This window comes from Chelonoidis abingdonii, chromosome 9 (genome assembly GCF_003597395.2).
Source record: "Chelonoidis abingdonii isolate Lonesome George chromosome 9, CheloAbing_2.0, whole genome shotgun sequence".
Lineage (NCBI taxonomy): Eukaryota > Metazoa > Chordata > Testudines > Testudinidae > Chelonoidis > Chelonoidis abingdonii.
In genome coordinates this window covers 51,929,321-51,944,212 of record NC_133777.1, presented here as the reverse complement: position 1 = coordinate 51,944,212, position 14,892 = coordinate 51,929,321, and the positions used below count along the sequence as shown (strand labels likewise).

General features: G+C 39.3%; 1 protein-coding gene across 1 annotated transcript in view; it reads right to left on the bottom strand.

The window, feature by feature from the left end:
• Positions 1–1,068: 1,068 nt before the first annotated feature.
• The window catches only part of CA12 (carbonic anhydrase 12), a 42,922-nt gene continuing 29,098 nt past the window's right edge, over positions 1,069–14,892 (bottom strand). The window contains exons 8-11 of the mRNA XM_032765459.1: positions 12,886–13,012; positions 4,249–4,275; positions 2,313–2,400; positions 1,069–1,502 (exon numbers count right to left, since the gene is read on the bottom strand). Of these exons, the coding sequence (XP_032621350.1) occupies positions 1,418–1,502; positions 2,313–2,400; positions 4,249–4,275; positions 12,886–13,012 (327 nt within the window). The 3' untranslated portion in view covers positions 1,069–1,417. The remainder of the gene's footprint in view (positions 1,503–2,312; positions 2,401–4,248; positions 4,276–12,885; positions 13,013–14,892) is intronic.

The window sequence follows — 14,892 nt, the reverse complement described above, 5'->3', positions numbered from 1 at the left end:
GGATTCCCTATATATGGACATGGAGATTAGCTTGATTTTGTTCCCACTGAAGTCAATGATAAATCTCTCATTATCTTCAATGGAAGCAGAATTAATCCTTGCTAAACACTTTTGAAGATGCATAATGGAAATAATGCTGGAGGCAGTGAAAACTTTAAGTGTACTCATTTTATGAGATCTGAGACAATAATTCTAATTAAATACATTTTCTCTTCTAATAATTAAATTACAAAATTCAGACAACTAATTCATCAAAACCATCTACTATGCAATCTCATAATATATGCTGAGTATTAGTCAATGCTCATTTCATACAATCAAAAGAATCAGCTTCATGATTATAATGGAAAGCAGACTGATTAAAAGTAGTAATTGCATTATCCCCCCATCATTCAGGCACAAATTTTAAATAAAAGTAGCACAATAAAATGTGAGGAAGGGTTTAGGTTGTATCTATGGAAGTCACACAAGGAGAGTATCGTTTTCTTCACCCTTTAGCAATTGACACACATAACAGGTAATGAGTCTTATACAGCAACTAGCTTAGGAGTCTTTAGCTCAAGTAGTAGAGAGACATAAATATCTGACACTAGGTTCTAGGTTTAAACCCCACTGACTGAGCAAGAGGCTCTGGTTATTCTATGTTAGCCTCTTCCCCCTAATATTTCCCTCTTTTGCAGCTCCACCAATGGCTGTGCTAGTATAGAAGACTGTCCACTGCAATTAGCAACTATCATCTAAACCATGCTACTGGCTGATCTACACTAGCAGGTATAGGAGAGCTGGTTTGTATTAAAGATCCCACTATTGGAGAAGCACCCAATTCTAATTTTTAGCAGGGAAGTGGATATAGACACCTCCATCCAGTAGTGATAACGGATTAATGAATGTCTTTAGACTTCAATGTTTTGTGGGAAATATGTGGCATGAACAGCCCATAAAGCTCAAGTTTATGATTAATTAATTAAATTAAAAAGGGCCAACATGAATTTTTCAAGGTACCTTCCAGCCCTGCATTTCTAAGATTCTATGAAAATGGCCCTCAAGTCCAGCCAGAATACTGGCTGATTACATCTCTCTAAACTCTTGTGCAAATAGACAAGCATTTGATAAAATTGCTTGCTCCAGGTAATTTAGGACAAACTTTAACAGGTGTGTAGTTTTTGGACCTTTCTTCATGTCAGTAACATTTTGTCATATTTGACACAAAAACAAAAAAGTTCTCTGACTGCTTTTCATGCTTAGGAGAAAACTGGTTTGGTTCAGCTGGGCAAGGACTACCACAGAGTGTTCTGGCTGCTTTGTTTTAAAGGTGCATCCAAGGCTTATAACTGGCTGGAGACAAGAAACATGTTGCCCAAGGCAAACTTCTCTTGATGCCATGAATGAAAAGAGACTGCTGTGGCAGAGTAGGAATTCATATTTTAGAGGTGTTGTCATCCTCTTTGTCAAAGGCTGGCTTGTAGATGACTCTTCTGTTGTCTTCTCGTTCCTTTTTGCAACTATAACAAAATAATTATATTAGCAAAGTGAAATTGCAATGACAGAAAAGCATCAATGACTATTTAAAACACATAATTTTTCAGGATATGGAGTGATTCTTTCAGTACTAGTGCACTTTGCACCACTCACTGGGGCCAGTACTTAAAAATATGTAGGGATAACAGTTTATGCACCATACAAAGCTAGTGTTCATTACAAGGAAAAACTCTGAGTAGGCAAAGGGGAAGTAAGCAACCTTGGTCTCTCCTCCAGAACTAACCCAGACTGATTGCTATAAAAGCCAAGTGCTCTCAGCATATATCTCATACAGGACTCCGTTCCTTAATTGACATAACAATTCCGGTGGTAGGGATTTATTCTAAAACTCCACTCTCTTCAAGTCTGACTTCCTTTGCAACTGCATATGCACAGCAGTAGATTCAGAGAACGGCTAAAAGCAGGTAAATTTTAAGCAACAGAAATGGGATCAGGGAAAGAACAAATAGAGAGAGGTGAGAGATGGCAATTGCTGGGAGAGAGCACATCATCAAGCCAGTTGTCTGCTCCAGTTAGAATGCAGAATTGGAGGAGCATTGTGAGCATCGCTGAAGTATTTTGGCAAAAAACTGAGCACCTCTATAGGGGTTAGGGTAGAGGGATAGGTACATTGAGGCAAAAGTCGTCTCCGTCCAGTATACCAGCATAAGTTCATATTTATTCTCTATTTTTTATGAAATGGGTGTCATCTGCTCAGGACCACTAATCATAGAGGAGAATCAACATATTTCTCATGTTTAAACAAACAAAGGTGGGACAGCAAAATCTCTTACCTCTTCTTCTTCCTAAGCAGCCAAAAGGCTACTGCAAGCATGATGATAACTCCAAAAACACTGGCTAACACAACTGAAAGGACAACACCTGGGAAAAGGAGGAAAATGCACAGGTTTGTTTTCTTTCTTTCTTTCATGCACAAAGTTACTTAAAGGAAGTATAATGGCAAACTTATTTCTTTATTAGGTAGACTTCTCAAAAGATGCAAACTTCAAGACCCCATCCTGAAATCGGATCCACACAGGCATATGTCTGTACTCACCCAGAGCCCCAAGGCGCACTGAATTGGCACAGGAGTCATGGGCTTTCAGGATCAGGGTTCTTTATGCCTGTTGTCAGTTAACATCTCTGTTCAGTACAGGCAAAATTCAAGAATCAGGCCCAAATCAGAAAGAATGCCAAACAAATTCCTGCTCTCTTTCTATGCCCAAAGAACACAGCTGAATGTAGTCCTTGCTGCAGGTGGTGTGTTTTGTAATTGAGAATATTATTTTCAGGTGTTGCTACAAAGGTTAAAGGAGGTGGAAGATTAAATCATGATATTAATATAACATTTAAAAAATGGCATTAGTTCAAGTCTGTAAGCACTTTGGAGATGATGTGTTGGATAACCTTCTCAAGCTTGCGATTCTGCAGACCTGATACTTGTAAATAATTGGGGTGAGTTTAATCATCATCAACAAAGGGCTAAACACTGACTTGACATGTATATCTGCACTCCATGAAAACAGCACCTTGCATCCCTTATGCTCAACAAGAGATGGCTGCCTCTGTTCTTGCCTCTCGGGAAGTGAGAAAGGCTTTTGGAGTCGTGGATGTGCACAATAAGGTTTTGACAGGTTTCAGAGTAGCAGCCGTGTTAGTCTGTATCTGCAAAAAGAACAGAAGTACTTGTGGCACCTTAGAGACCAACACATTTATTTGAGTATAAGCTTGCATCCGATGAAGTGGGCTGTAGCCCACGAAAGCTTATGCTCAAATAAATGTGTTAGTCTCTAAGGTGCCACAAGTACTCCTGTTCTTAATAAGGTTTTGCTCTACTGTGGCTTCCTGGATAAAAACACATCCCTATGCACTTCCCCACCATCTCCTCCACCTTCCAAAATGAAGTTTGTTCCTACTCTTGGTGGTTGTAAAAGGCTCTGCATCACGCTGTTCTCAACTGGCATAAAGATGCATATGTTCAGTGTTCTTGCAGGGTTGTTGTTTTTGTTTGTTTTTGGGGGGGGTGGGGGGAGGGTGTTTTGTATCTGTTAATGAACACTTAAAACCACAACAGGTGGAATGTGCCTAAAAGTTGTTTGAGAGGTTTTGCTGCTGATAAATGGTCCTTTTTTTAGTGTTAGAAATCTTTGCTTGGTTCATTGACCCAGTCAATTAACTGCAACAAAAGACTGAATAGGTTTTCTATCAAAATATCACTACACCTAAACAATGGATTCTGTAACCCCAGAGACCATTCCTGATGTGAGAACAGCAGGATGTGCTGTGGGGTACATATTCGGAATGTCTTTAAAGGAAATGTTGCTTACAAACAGGAGCTAAATTATGTGGTTGTTTGGATGAACTGGGAGACAGGAAACCTAAACTCTATTCCTGGATTTGACACTGACGCTCTGTGTGATTTTTGGGCAAGTCACTTCATGTTTCCTGTTAAATGGTAATAACAATGCTTACACCATTTTGTAAAGCACTTGGATATTATGGGTGAAAAGGATATTATTTGATTTGTTTTAGGTTAGTTAAATCATGCATTATAATTCAATATAATTTAGTGTTAACCATAGGGCAGGACTTACAGCAAAGAGGTACACTAGATATTGAAAGGTCACTTTAAGACAGAAATGGAAAATTGCACAGAATGAGAAGCTCAATCAATCTGAATCACAAAGATCACTGCTGTCTATATAGGCTGTTAGCAATCCAACAACATACCCGTGCTCAGTCCACCATATACTGAATCTTGACAAAATGAAGGGGGCAGGGAGGGAAAAAGTGAAAGGTTAATCACTAAGGTTACACTGGAAATTACTATTAAAGAAATATAGATCAGGTATTTTCCTCATAATTTTTTGTTTCTCCTTGGTAAATGGTGCTGGTTGGGTACTAGTCTTGTAAACATTTTTAATGTGTGACTTTTAAGACAGATTCTGCAGATTGCCTGTCACTTAAACTATCTGAAAAATTTTGTAGTCAGTATTGCAACTGCGGCTTCCTAGAAAATAAAATCTTTGCACATTGTTTGGCCAGAGCAGAGGTTTGGAATGGATCACAGATAGACATACTCTAAGGCGCCACAAATACTCCTGTTCTTTTTGCAGATATAGACTAACATGGCCGCTACTCTGAAAGCTGGAGCACACCAGTTATTCAGTGTCTGACAATGACTAATTCTGGAAGCTTCAGGAAAAAAGGCATAAACTCCTATTAAATGCAATTGTATACTACCACTAATCATCTGATCCTCTGAAGCATGAGACAGCAGGAAGTGCATTGGTCTGATTTTGAGTCCCTCTGTCCTATTATAGCACAGCATCTGAAGTAGCTAAGGAGGCAGAATGGCCTATGATGGCAAGAATTACTGCTGTGTTCAGCAGAACATCAAGAAATCTGACCTGTCACAGGAAGTTGAAACCTGAGCTAAGCTCTCCCAGCCCTCAAGTGAGAGGAGAGGGAATGTTCAATATTCCCTCAGTTGGTAGCTGGCCGAGTTGTATCTCACATCTCAGTTTCCTGTATGGTAGTGATCCACGTCCTCCAAAGACACCTGCACACACCCCAAAAGAGAGGGATGTCAGGATTCCTAACACTGAAGTAAAGGAAACATCAAAGATTTTCCTTCTTTGTATTTTTATATAATAAAGAAGCAGTAAAATGCACAAACTACTTCCCTTCAACAGTTCAGTAATTTTTTAAAAGGCACATTACTTCCTGACATTTGAGTAATACAGCTTGTTTATAGTAGAGCTGTTTGCATGCATTTAACTTGCTTTCTTCTTTGTATTGTATGTACAGCTAGCACTGGCTTAGCTGTATCTGAGAGGTTGGTTTTAGTGTTATGATGGTCTGGTCAACATATTGGTCACTACTTGTCTACTTTGGGTACGATGGGCTTTGTAATGCTGGAGTATTTGTAATCATCATGGCAGTGTGTTGGGATATTGCTCTTCTGTAACATTAACCTGTTAAGGTGCTGATGGTGACATTATCATTATTCTAAGTCCCTTCTGTCATGCAGCAACCCCTTCCTAAAGAGGCTTGTTACAGGCAGAGAGGGAAGTTGCTGAGGAAGAATAAAGGCCCAGCTTCCTAGTCGTATAAACAACCTTATCCCACATTTGCTGAGGTTCACCAATGTATCAAATTTTTAGTTCAAGCCTCAGTTAAGTAGGTGGAAATTAAACAAGACATGTAAGCATATTTTTGTTGGAACATATAGTGCAACACAAGCTATTCAACAACACTCAGTTGTGCTGCTGCCTTTGAGTTTGGGGTAGAGTGAAAAAAAGTCAAAGTGCAGAACTGACAAAAAATTTGCAATGACCAGTGTTTCTTGTCTGTGAATTGCACATAATCACTGAAGTAATTTATTCTCAATGCAGTCAGGGTTTTGCTTACATGAAATAAGACTGTATTTCCAATTTATAAGAGGGGTAACCGTGTTAATCTGTATTCACAAAAACAACAAGGAGTCCGATGGTACCTTAAAGACTAACAGATTTATTTGGGCATAAGCTTTTGTGGGTAAAAACCCACTTCTTCAGAATGCGTGGAATGAAAATTACAGCTACAGGCATAAATATATATTGGCACATGAAGAGAAGGGAGTTACCTTACAAGTGGAGAACGAATGTTGAAGGCCAATTTAGTCAGGGTAGATGTAATCCACTCCCGAAAATTGATATTGACACCTCATCAGTTTTTGGGAGTGGACTACATCCACCCTGACTAAATTGGCCTTCAACATGGGTAGTCCACTTGTAAGGTAACTCCCTTCTCTTTATGTGCCAATATATATTTATGCCTGTAGCTGTAATTTTCACTCCATGCATCTGAAGAAGTGGGGTTTTTTTTACCCATAAAAGCTTATGCCCAAATAAATCTGTTAGTCTTTAAGATGCCACCGGACTCCTCATTGTTTTTATTTCCAATTTGTCACTGATACAATATGAAAAAACTCTTTTGTTCAGCCACTAACCTGAGAAGTGGGTAGTTCCATTAATACTGATGACTTATTGTGAGAAATTAGGCAGTACGAGTCAAATGACTCCTTACTGCACAGAGCAACATGTGAACAGAGACTGAGAAGGCACTTCATGCACAACAGAGAGGCATTTGGGATCTTTTATAAAGGGAGAGATCACTGTTTTCATTAGAATATGCATTGACACACACAGTACATGCAATCAAGTAGATACCCAGCGATGTGCTTGATCTAGGTAGATTTGGTGTTATGTTCTGGCCAGACGTCAGAACTACATTCAGAACAATAACCAGTGGAGAAAATGAGGGAAGAAACATAGGCAATTATAAAAATAATTTCTCTTCTTTCAGCAGTAACATTAAAAGATTAAAAATTCTGGTATGGATAGAAGAAATATGTAACAAAGGTCAATTATTTTAGATTTTAAAACTCAGACTGTCTGCTGCTAAAATGGTAAATTCAATCTTATTTTCAACAATGAAAAATAATTCAGTTCTTTGAAAATAAGTGAAAAAAAATAGAGACAATTTTTACAAAGGCACAATGAAAGAGGAAAAACACATCAGGAAAGCACAAAGAGCAGTGACCTACTGAAGAGAGGCTGGTAGTTATTTGCTGTGCTCAGAAGACTAGACAGATGAAGGAATGACTTAATGCAGATGTTTTACTCTAGGTATCTGGATATTGACATTCAACTAAGCTCATGTGGAAAAGTTTTACCATGGTGGACATAGGCCAAGACAGAAATGAGGAAGATGAGAAACAAAACCTTCCTACTGACATGTAAACTAAAAACCATCTATATACGTGCAGCTGACCCCCACATATTAGAGTACAGCCTACAAAAAAAATGCAAACTTATTCTAGCTTGCAGATTGTTGTCTGGGTGGCATTTAGACATACTGTCACTATGCTGGCATTTCTACCTGACCAGAGAGCTGGCTGCAGGGTTCCAGAAGTTGAGGAATTTCCATTTTCTTTCTCATCAGTGGGAGTTTAATAGCTGTTGGGGATCTTCAGGGGTCAAATGCACATTGTTTATGCAGCATGAGATGAATGGTATAGTAGTTTGGGATAAAGTTAATTATCTTGCTCTACATGTAGTCCTGTTTGAAACAGTGGCCCAATACCTTTGCCAGATAGCAGCCAACAGAGTCCAGGGCTATAGTGATTTCCTACTGTGAACACACTAAAGTAATATGCAGAAAAAATAAGCAAAGGATATAAAATCTGACCTACCTTTGGCAGGGGAAAGATTGTGTGCGGGGGGAGGGGGAAAGCTTCAGATAACAGCGTTGGATACTAAGTGCCAAACTTGGAGCTGTGGCATCCAAATGTATATGTGCAGTTGATTATGCCAGCAAAATTTGTTATATGACGTTTGGGTTTTCATACAGCAACTTGCATGTGTAATTGGGCTTTGGGTGCTCAGCTACTTGATTTCTGTGTAATAAATACATACTTAGATTTTTAGGGCAGTTAGTCAAATTTGGAGGCTTTTAGGGTATGACTAAAAATATATTGAAAATTTTTACCCCACTGTTGTCATTGGAGATAACACAAGGTCTATAGTGCAACGATCTCGTGATATAATAAACTGCATTTAAAAATTAACTAAAAAAATCTGAGAAAAATGCACTTTGCACACCTGGGAATTAAAAACCTTAAGTGAAATCCTGGCCCCATTGAAGTCACTGGCAAAGCTCCCACTGACTTCATGTGACCAGAATTTCACCCCATATATTTAAAACATCATGACAGTGAGTTAGGAAATTGTCTGCATCTTAAAGAGATACCATCAAGACTAGTGAAGCTAGTAAGTTTATAAACATGAGTTAATAGTTTCAGGTATTGCACATGCCCCAGCAGCTCCCTACCTATTTGTGGTTTTACAATCTCAATTTCTTATTTAAAAACAAGAAAGTAGTTCTCTCCCTCTTGTCTGTGTAGAAAAACCACAAACAGGAAGAAAACTATAGAGGATAAAAGAATGAAACTGGCTGTACAAATGCATGACATAAAACTGAAAAATGAAATATTTTCCCCTTTGTCATAGCAATAGTATGTGCTACTTGCAAGAATTGGCAAAGCATTTTCAAACAAGCACGAATTTTTGTTTTTTATACATTGACAGTGTCCTTTTAAGAAACACAATGCTCAGTTTGCAAGGCCTCCAGCAGAACAAACTGTGGCTGGTATGAAGCTCCAAAGCAGAGGCTTAGGCCTTGGCTACACTTGAGAGCTGCAACGCAATAAAGCAGCCCCGGGCACCCTAGCTCACTCCCTGCCACACTGGCAAGGCACATAGAGCGCTCTGACTCCGCAGCTACAGTGCTGTTTGTACTCCACCTCGGCAAGTGGAATAATGTTTGCTGCGCCCCTGCTGGAGCACCGTGGCCCCAGTGTGAACAAGGTGTTGCATTACTGCACTATGATCAGCCTCTGGAAACGTCCCATAATCCCTTAAGTCAAGTGGCCACTCTTGTCATTGTTGTGAAATTGACTGCAGGAATGTGAAAATGCCCTTTTAAAGCTCTGTTTTGGAGAAGCCGGCTGCTTATCAGCTCCAGCTTACCAGCTCATCAGCACTGTCATTTACTGTTTGTTTTGGTGAGTGAGAGAGAGGTGGGGGAGAGGGGGGGTCTGAACTTACAAGACAGCATGCTGACACACTCTCAGCACCCCAAAAACCCACTCTCTCTCCCCCCCCACAGGGCCAGCACAACCCATTAGGTGATCTAGACGGTCGCCTAGGGCACTGACATTTGGGGGGCGGTGACCGTGGCGGCCGGATGTTCAGCCACCACGGTCGTCAGCAGTATTTTGGGGTGGGACCTTCCGCTGCCTCCGTCGGGGGTGCCATTTTGGGGGCAGGACCTTCCACTGCCTAGGGCACCAAAAAGGCTGTCAGCGCTCCTGCCCCCACCTACATACAATACACTCCCTGTCACACTCCACCCCACCCCACCCCATTTGGAAAGCATGTTGCAGTCACTTGCATGCTGGGATAGCTGCCTGTAATGCACTGCAAGAACAAATTATGCTTCAAACCTTAGTTTATTTACAAATATTTTGACCTATTGCAAAAAAACAAAGTATAGAAAAGTCACCCCATGCCCCCATTGTCTCAAAATAGCCAGAGACCCTAATTATTTTGTCTGTGAAGAGAATTATGAACCTCACCTGTCAGAAAAATTAGCCATCTTAGCTTTTTGTGAATTCCAGCTATTAGTAACATTTAGTGCCAGATTCTCAGCTAGTGTAAATCAGCATACCTCTACTAACTTAAACAGGAAACTGGCCCTTATTGGTTTGAGGAATGGACAGGTCAACCTGGATTTAAGTGTTTTTACAATGTAAATCTAAGTCTAATGCCCAGTGAAATAAGAGCATTATAGAAAAGGTTGAAATGTTTCAGGTACATTAAATATGTTTACAGTTGTCTGGAGCCTCAACATTCCCTCGGTTATGTAGAAGAGTGTCTCCTTTTCAGCAACTCACTGTAATTCAATAGAACTCACTCTGTGGGGTGGAATTTTAAAGCTTCAAGACTATAAAATGGACATCATTTCTAAAGCTAGGCACTTAAAACTGGGTGGACTTCAGATTCATTCTTTATAGTCAAAATCACAGAACTGTCCTTACAGTAACTTAGGTTTATTTGTGTATGGGCGGTTTTGGTTTTTTTTACTTGCACTTGGGCCCCAAAGATTGGGATTTAAGTTTATACTGTTTGAGACATTTTATCCCTTCTGTTAATAAAGATGGGAAAAAGCAGAAGACAGTTGTTTTCTAATTGTTAACTACTAACTGAGTTAGATTCAAGACTCTGAAAGTTTTATATATTTGTAGAAGTGCAGTCATCGAGCATTTTATTTTATTGACAGGGCAGATATGTTATCTAATGGTTCAAAGAAGTCTGGAGCCAATACTCCTGGGTTCTGTCCCACTCTGGAACTGACTTCCTGTAAAACATTGAGAAAGTCTTCCTCTTCCTCAAATTCCCCATCTGTAAATTGGAGATAATGAATGTGCCTCCAGGGGGCTGTGAAATGCCTTGAGAACTTGGGGTAAAAGGTGCTAAATAAATGCAAAGTGTTATACTCACCTCTTTCAGCAAACGTAAAACTAATTCCCCTTCACCATTAACATCTGTTAACTCTAGATACATTTTACTCATATTCTAACAAAAATGTAAGGAGGTGAGACATCTGTTCTTAAACCAGTGTCCCTCCTCAAGTGCTGCAAGGGAAAATAGTTGACTTTTATATGCACAGAAATGAGACCTAAGTGAACCCGAGATATATTAAATCCCTGATTTAGTTTAAAGGCACTTTTGAAAGTTCCCTGAATTGCCGTTAGCACCAAAATGCCACTCTGACCTTTTCAAATGCATCTGCTCCATAAGGGCTTTCCCTGAGAGGCAACTATTTCATAGTTCCCAGCAAGAGTGATTAATTAATTAGAAATCAGGAGACACTGTAGTGTAAGAAGCAAAGTAGCCTTTGACATTGAAGCATTGGAGAACGCAAGGTGTGGGAATTTAATGTATTCCTGGAAAATATCACAAAACTGGGAAGACATACTTTGCTATTTAACTACAATACATCCAGCCTGCTCTGTATTGTAGATTTTTTCCCTCCAATATAAGTATAAAAGAATGCCTAGTTAAATGAATATTAGAACTGATCAGAAAAAATGTGCTTAAAGAACAAGGAAATTGATATGTCTATTGAAAATATTACTGCCTAGGCTATATGCAATATTTCAGAACAAGGCATTTACACATTTAATAGAAGGCTTTGTGATAGTGTTTTACTCCCATATAGTGTGTATTAAAGAGATAAAGATGTTGTTCACAGAGGTTTTAAATGCACATTTTAGTAGAAGTGGGTCCAAGCCACAACACTGAAATCTGGAGCCTCATCTGGATTTCATACACCCCAAAGTTTAGAGCTTTGCTTCAGCCCATTGTAGAGGTGAGGAAATTTTCATGCATATATGGGTTTGGATTCTAAACCCTTCCAAAGCTCCATGGTTTTTGGAGCCAGAGTTTTGATGCAGCCCATTAGAGGAAGGGGCTAGATATGATCAGATCTGGAGCCAAACTACCCCCAATTTGGGAGGAGTTTTTAATCTGAGATTTGTTTGGACTCATCTCTATATTTCATATGTGTTTTGTAGTTGTATGTATATTGAGAGGCTTGTCTACATGGGGGAAATTGACCAGAATAGTTATTGCGGACTAATTATTCTTGAATAAAGTGATTTATTCCAGAATAGAGTTCCCCCTGTGGATTCTATTGCAGAATAGTTTATTCCAGGATAGCTAGTCTGGTCAATTTCCTGAAGGGGGCACAATTTCCTACCTGTGTTTTGTTAATTTGACAAAAAGTGGAATAACAAGCAGATACAGTTGACTGAAGATTTTGTAATGGATACACTAATATGTGCCTTTATTAATCTACAGACTGACTGTTTGGCTGGATTGTTTTAAATTCTGCAATCTGTCTGAAGATGTTTAGTGTTTAGCAATGGATTGAATGTGCCAGCATTCCAAGGGCTTTGTACAACTCAGTGATAGCCCACTTAATGGTTTTGACAGATTTCAGAGCCACACATTGATCATTTCATTCATTCATCAGTTCATTTTGCACAAATACTCCAAGTAAACCGTACTGATACGCAGGAAAGCTCATCATCAAAGGTGCAGGTATTTATGCAAAACCCCCTCATACACAATTGTCATTATGTAGCACTACGTAATAAATTCTTTAAACCACTTGTGTCTTTAGACTTCAACTTACTAGAGATGTGGGGCTGCAGTACAGTTATGGAGTATGCTAGAATTAATTGATAAAAGCTTAGGCTAATTAAAATGAGGACAATTTGGCAATATGGAACTGAAGGATGTACGTGATCATAATGCCACTTAAAACAGTGACTGGAACTAAAAGATTCAAAATTAGAGACAAAAATGGTCGAGTGTAAATAATATCAAAAATTTCTTCTCTCATTGAACATGACAAGAAGGATTGAGGCTCCCCAACACACTTTCCCCTGCCCGATCTTCCTCACTCTACTCTTCAAGATCAAAGGACAATGACTGAGTGGGATCTGCTCACTTGATCCTAATGGGTGACAAATAGAACTTTGTATTCACCTTATTCTCATACAGTTACTCATGTAAGAAATTGTAAGAGGAGAAAAAGGGAGACAGCAATGTAAGGGGAAATGATACTATGTGAAAACTCCTACTGATCCCTTTGTACCTGAATAAATCAAAGCAATGCTATAGGGACTTAGTATTCCAAATCCACATGAATAACTATTAACTGTTTCTTTACACAGGCATTTATTTTACTTACCTTGACGGAAGGAGACAGAAACCAGCCTTTCATCGAACTTCTGAATGTGCCTGAAGTTATTAACCATTTCCAGGGGTGCGGGATCATTGGGTTGTGTGCAGTACAGAGCTGTTTCCAGTGCCAGCAGCTAGGGACAAAGCATACAATTCAGCATCCAGTGTATAGAGAATGTAAGATGGGTATGTTTAGACATCATCTTATGCTGAAATGACACTGAGAATCAATTCCATCCAAAGAGGGACTGTTTCAACACACAGAGATGGATGAAGGAGTTGGGTTCAGTTATGCAGTAGCTACTAATGCAACGTGCTGTGTAAGCCCAAATATCAGTGGTGCTGGAACAATTTTCATAATGGGGTGCTAAGAGCCATTGAACCAAACTGTAAACCCTGGATATAATGGAAACCATTTCAAGCCAGAGAATGCAACTGGCAGGACCCCTAGTTCTAGCACCTATGCCAAATATAATTTGATATGCAAAACAGTGTGACCTCAATTGTCTAAAAGGCTGTTTCTCCATGTCCATATATGAACTTAATTTAATTATGTTAGAGTAACCCTAATAATTGATATATAGCTGTCAGGAAAGTGGGAAGAGGAAGCCCTTGTTTCATGATGACTGTTTGTAGACTTGTTCTCTGCTTGTTTTTCTTAAACCTCAAAACACAGCAAACAAATATCTGTGTATGCAAAACACCCACAAAAGTACCCAATCCCACTCGTTCCTGCTGTTTGACCTGCAATGGAATAGGTAACACATGAGTGGGTCTGATTCTAAGTTAATAAAAGGACTAGCACAGAAAAAAATAATTATTATTGAGGGAAAGTTTCCTTCCATGAAGGAGTGGTTGAAATATTAGCGCATACAGTCCAAGTCTGAAGCAAGTAATAGAAGTAATCTTAATAAGCTGGATATATTGGTAAGGTAAGGAATGCACATGCAGTGGTGAGCTTCAAAGAAATGAATTCTCACCAAAAGGAGTGCAGCTGCTAACTTGGTCATAGATTTCTGTGATAAAACACTTTGAATTTCTTATTTGTAAGTTACTAGCTGAGCTCTTTCCACCTGATATGGGTCAGAAGAAGCTGGTGTTTGGGGGTTATATAACTCTGTATAGAACATGTTTCTTCTCTTTTTCTGCTAGTTTATCAGTTGAGCACCTGAGAGGGGGAAAAAAACTTAGTTTCTAAGATGTGCACATGAGGACTAGACATGGGTAAAAACCAGGGTAGCTTTCGTTTTGCCAAATAACTCATCGCCAGTTAGGCTTTGGTTTTACGAAACCAAAATCAAAGCTAGAAGTTGTTCCTATCTGTATGTTACTGTTACACAGGATTGGACTAGCAATTCGTGAAAGATACATGTAGAGAGCAAGTGCTGAAGCAAAGGAATTGACTACAAGTTTCAAACATAAATCTCTCTCTGTGTGTCTGTTTAACTGTGGGTGAAACTTTTCACCTATGATGGTTAGCAGACACAATTAAGGTGTCCTGTATCTAATTTTCAGAGGCAGTCAGGTACTTGGAAATTCAGGTGACCTTAAACTGCTTCACCAGTTATTTTTATCCACAAAGTTGTGGGCACAAAAATAAAGATCCCGTTAAGGTGGGGCCTTTGCATGTCAATTGCAAACAAAATATGATGGATCAAAGAGATTAAATAATTTTATTTTTCCCACTCCAAGATTAATTTTAATAATCACACCTTTTAGTTTTATGAGACTGTGATGGGGCTATAGAAAAGTAGTGGGAGTTAGATATTGTAGGGGACTGCGGAAGATTGTGTCACGGCCTAGCTAGGGTGTCTCCGCTTTCTCGGCGGCCTTGTGAAAAGCCCCTGCTTGCTAAGTGGCCAGTCATTGTAGAACACGGCATGCCAGTTATAACTTGCTTTTAACTGGTTGAAACCAGTTTGTATGGCCTTAGGCCAAAGGGCGGACATAGCCTGTGGAAAGTCCCTTTTTGCATATGTATAAGTTGCTTTTGTATTGTGTATATATAGCTGTA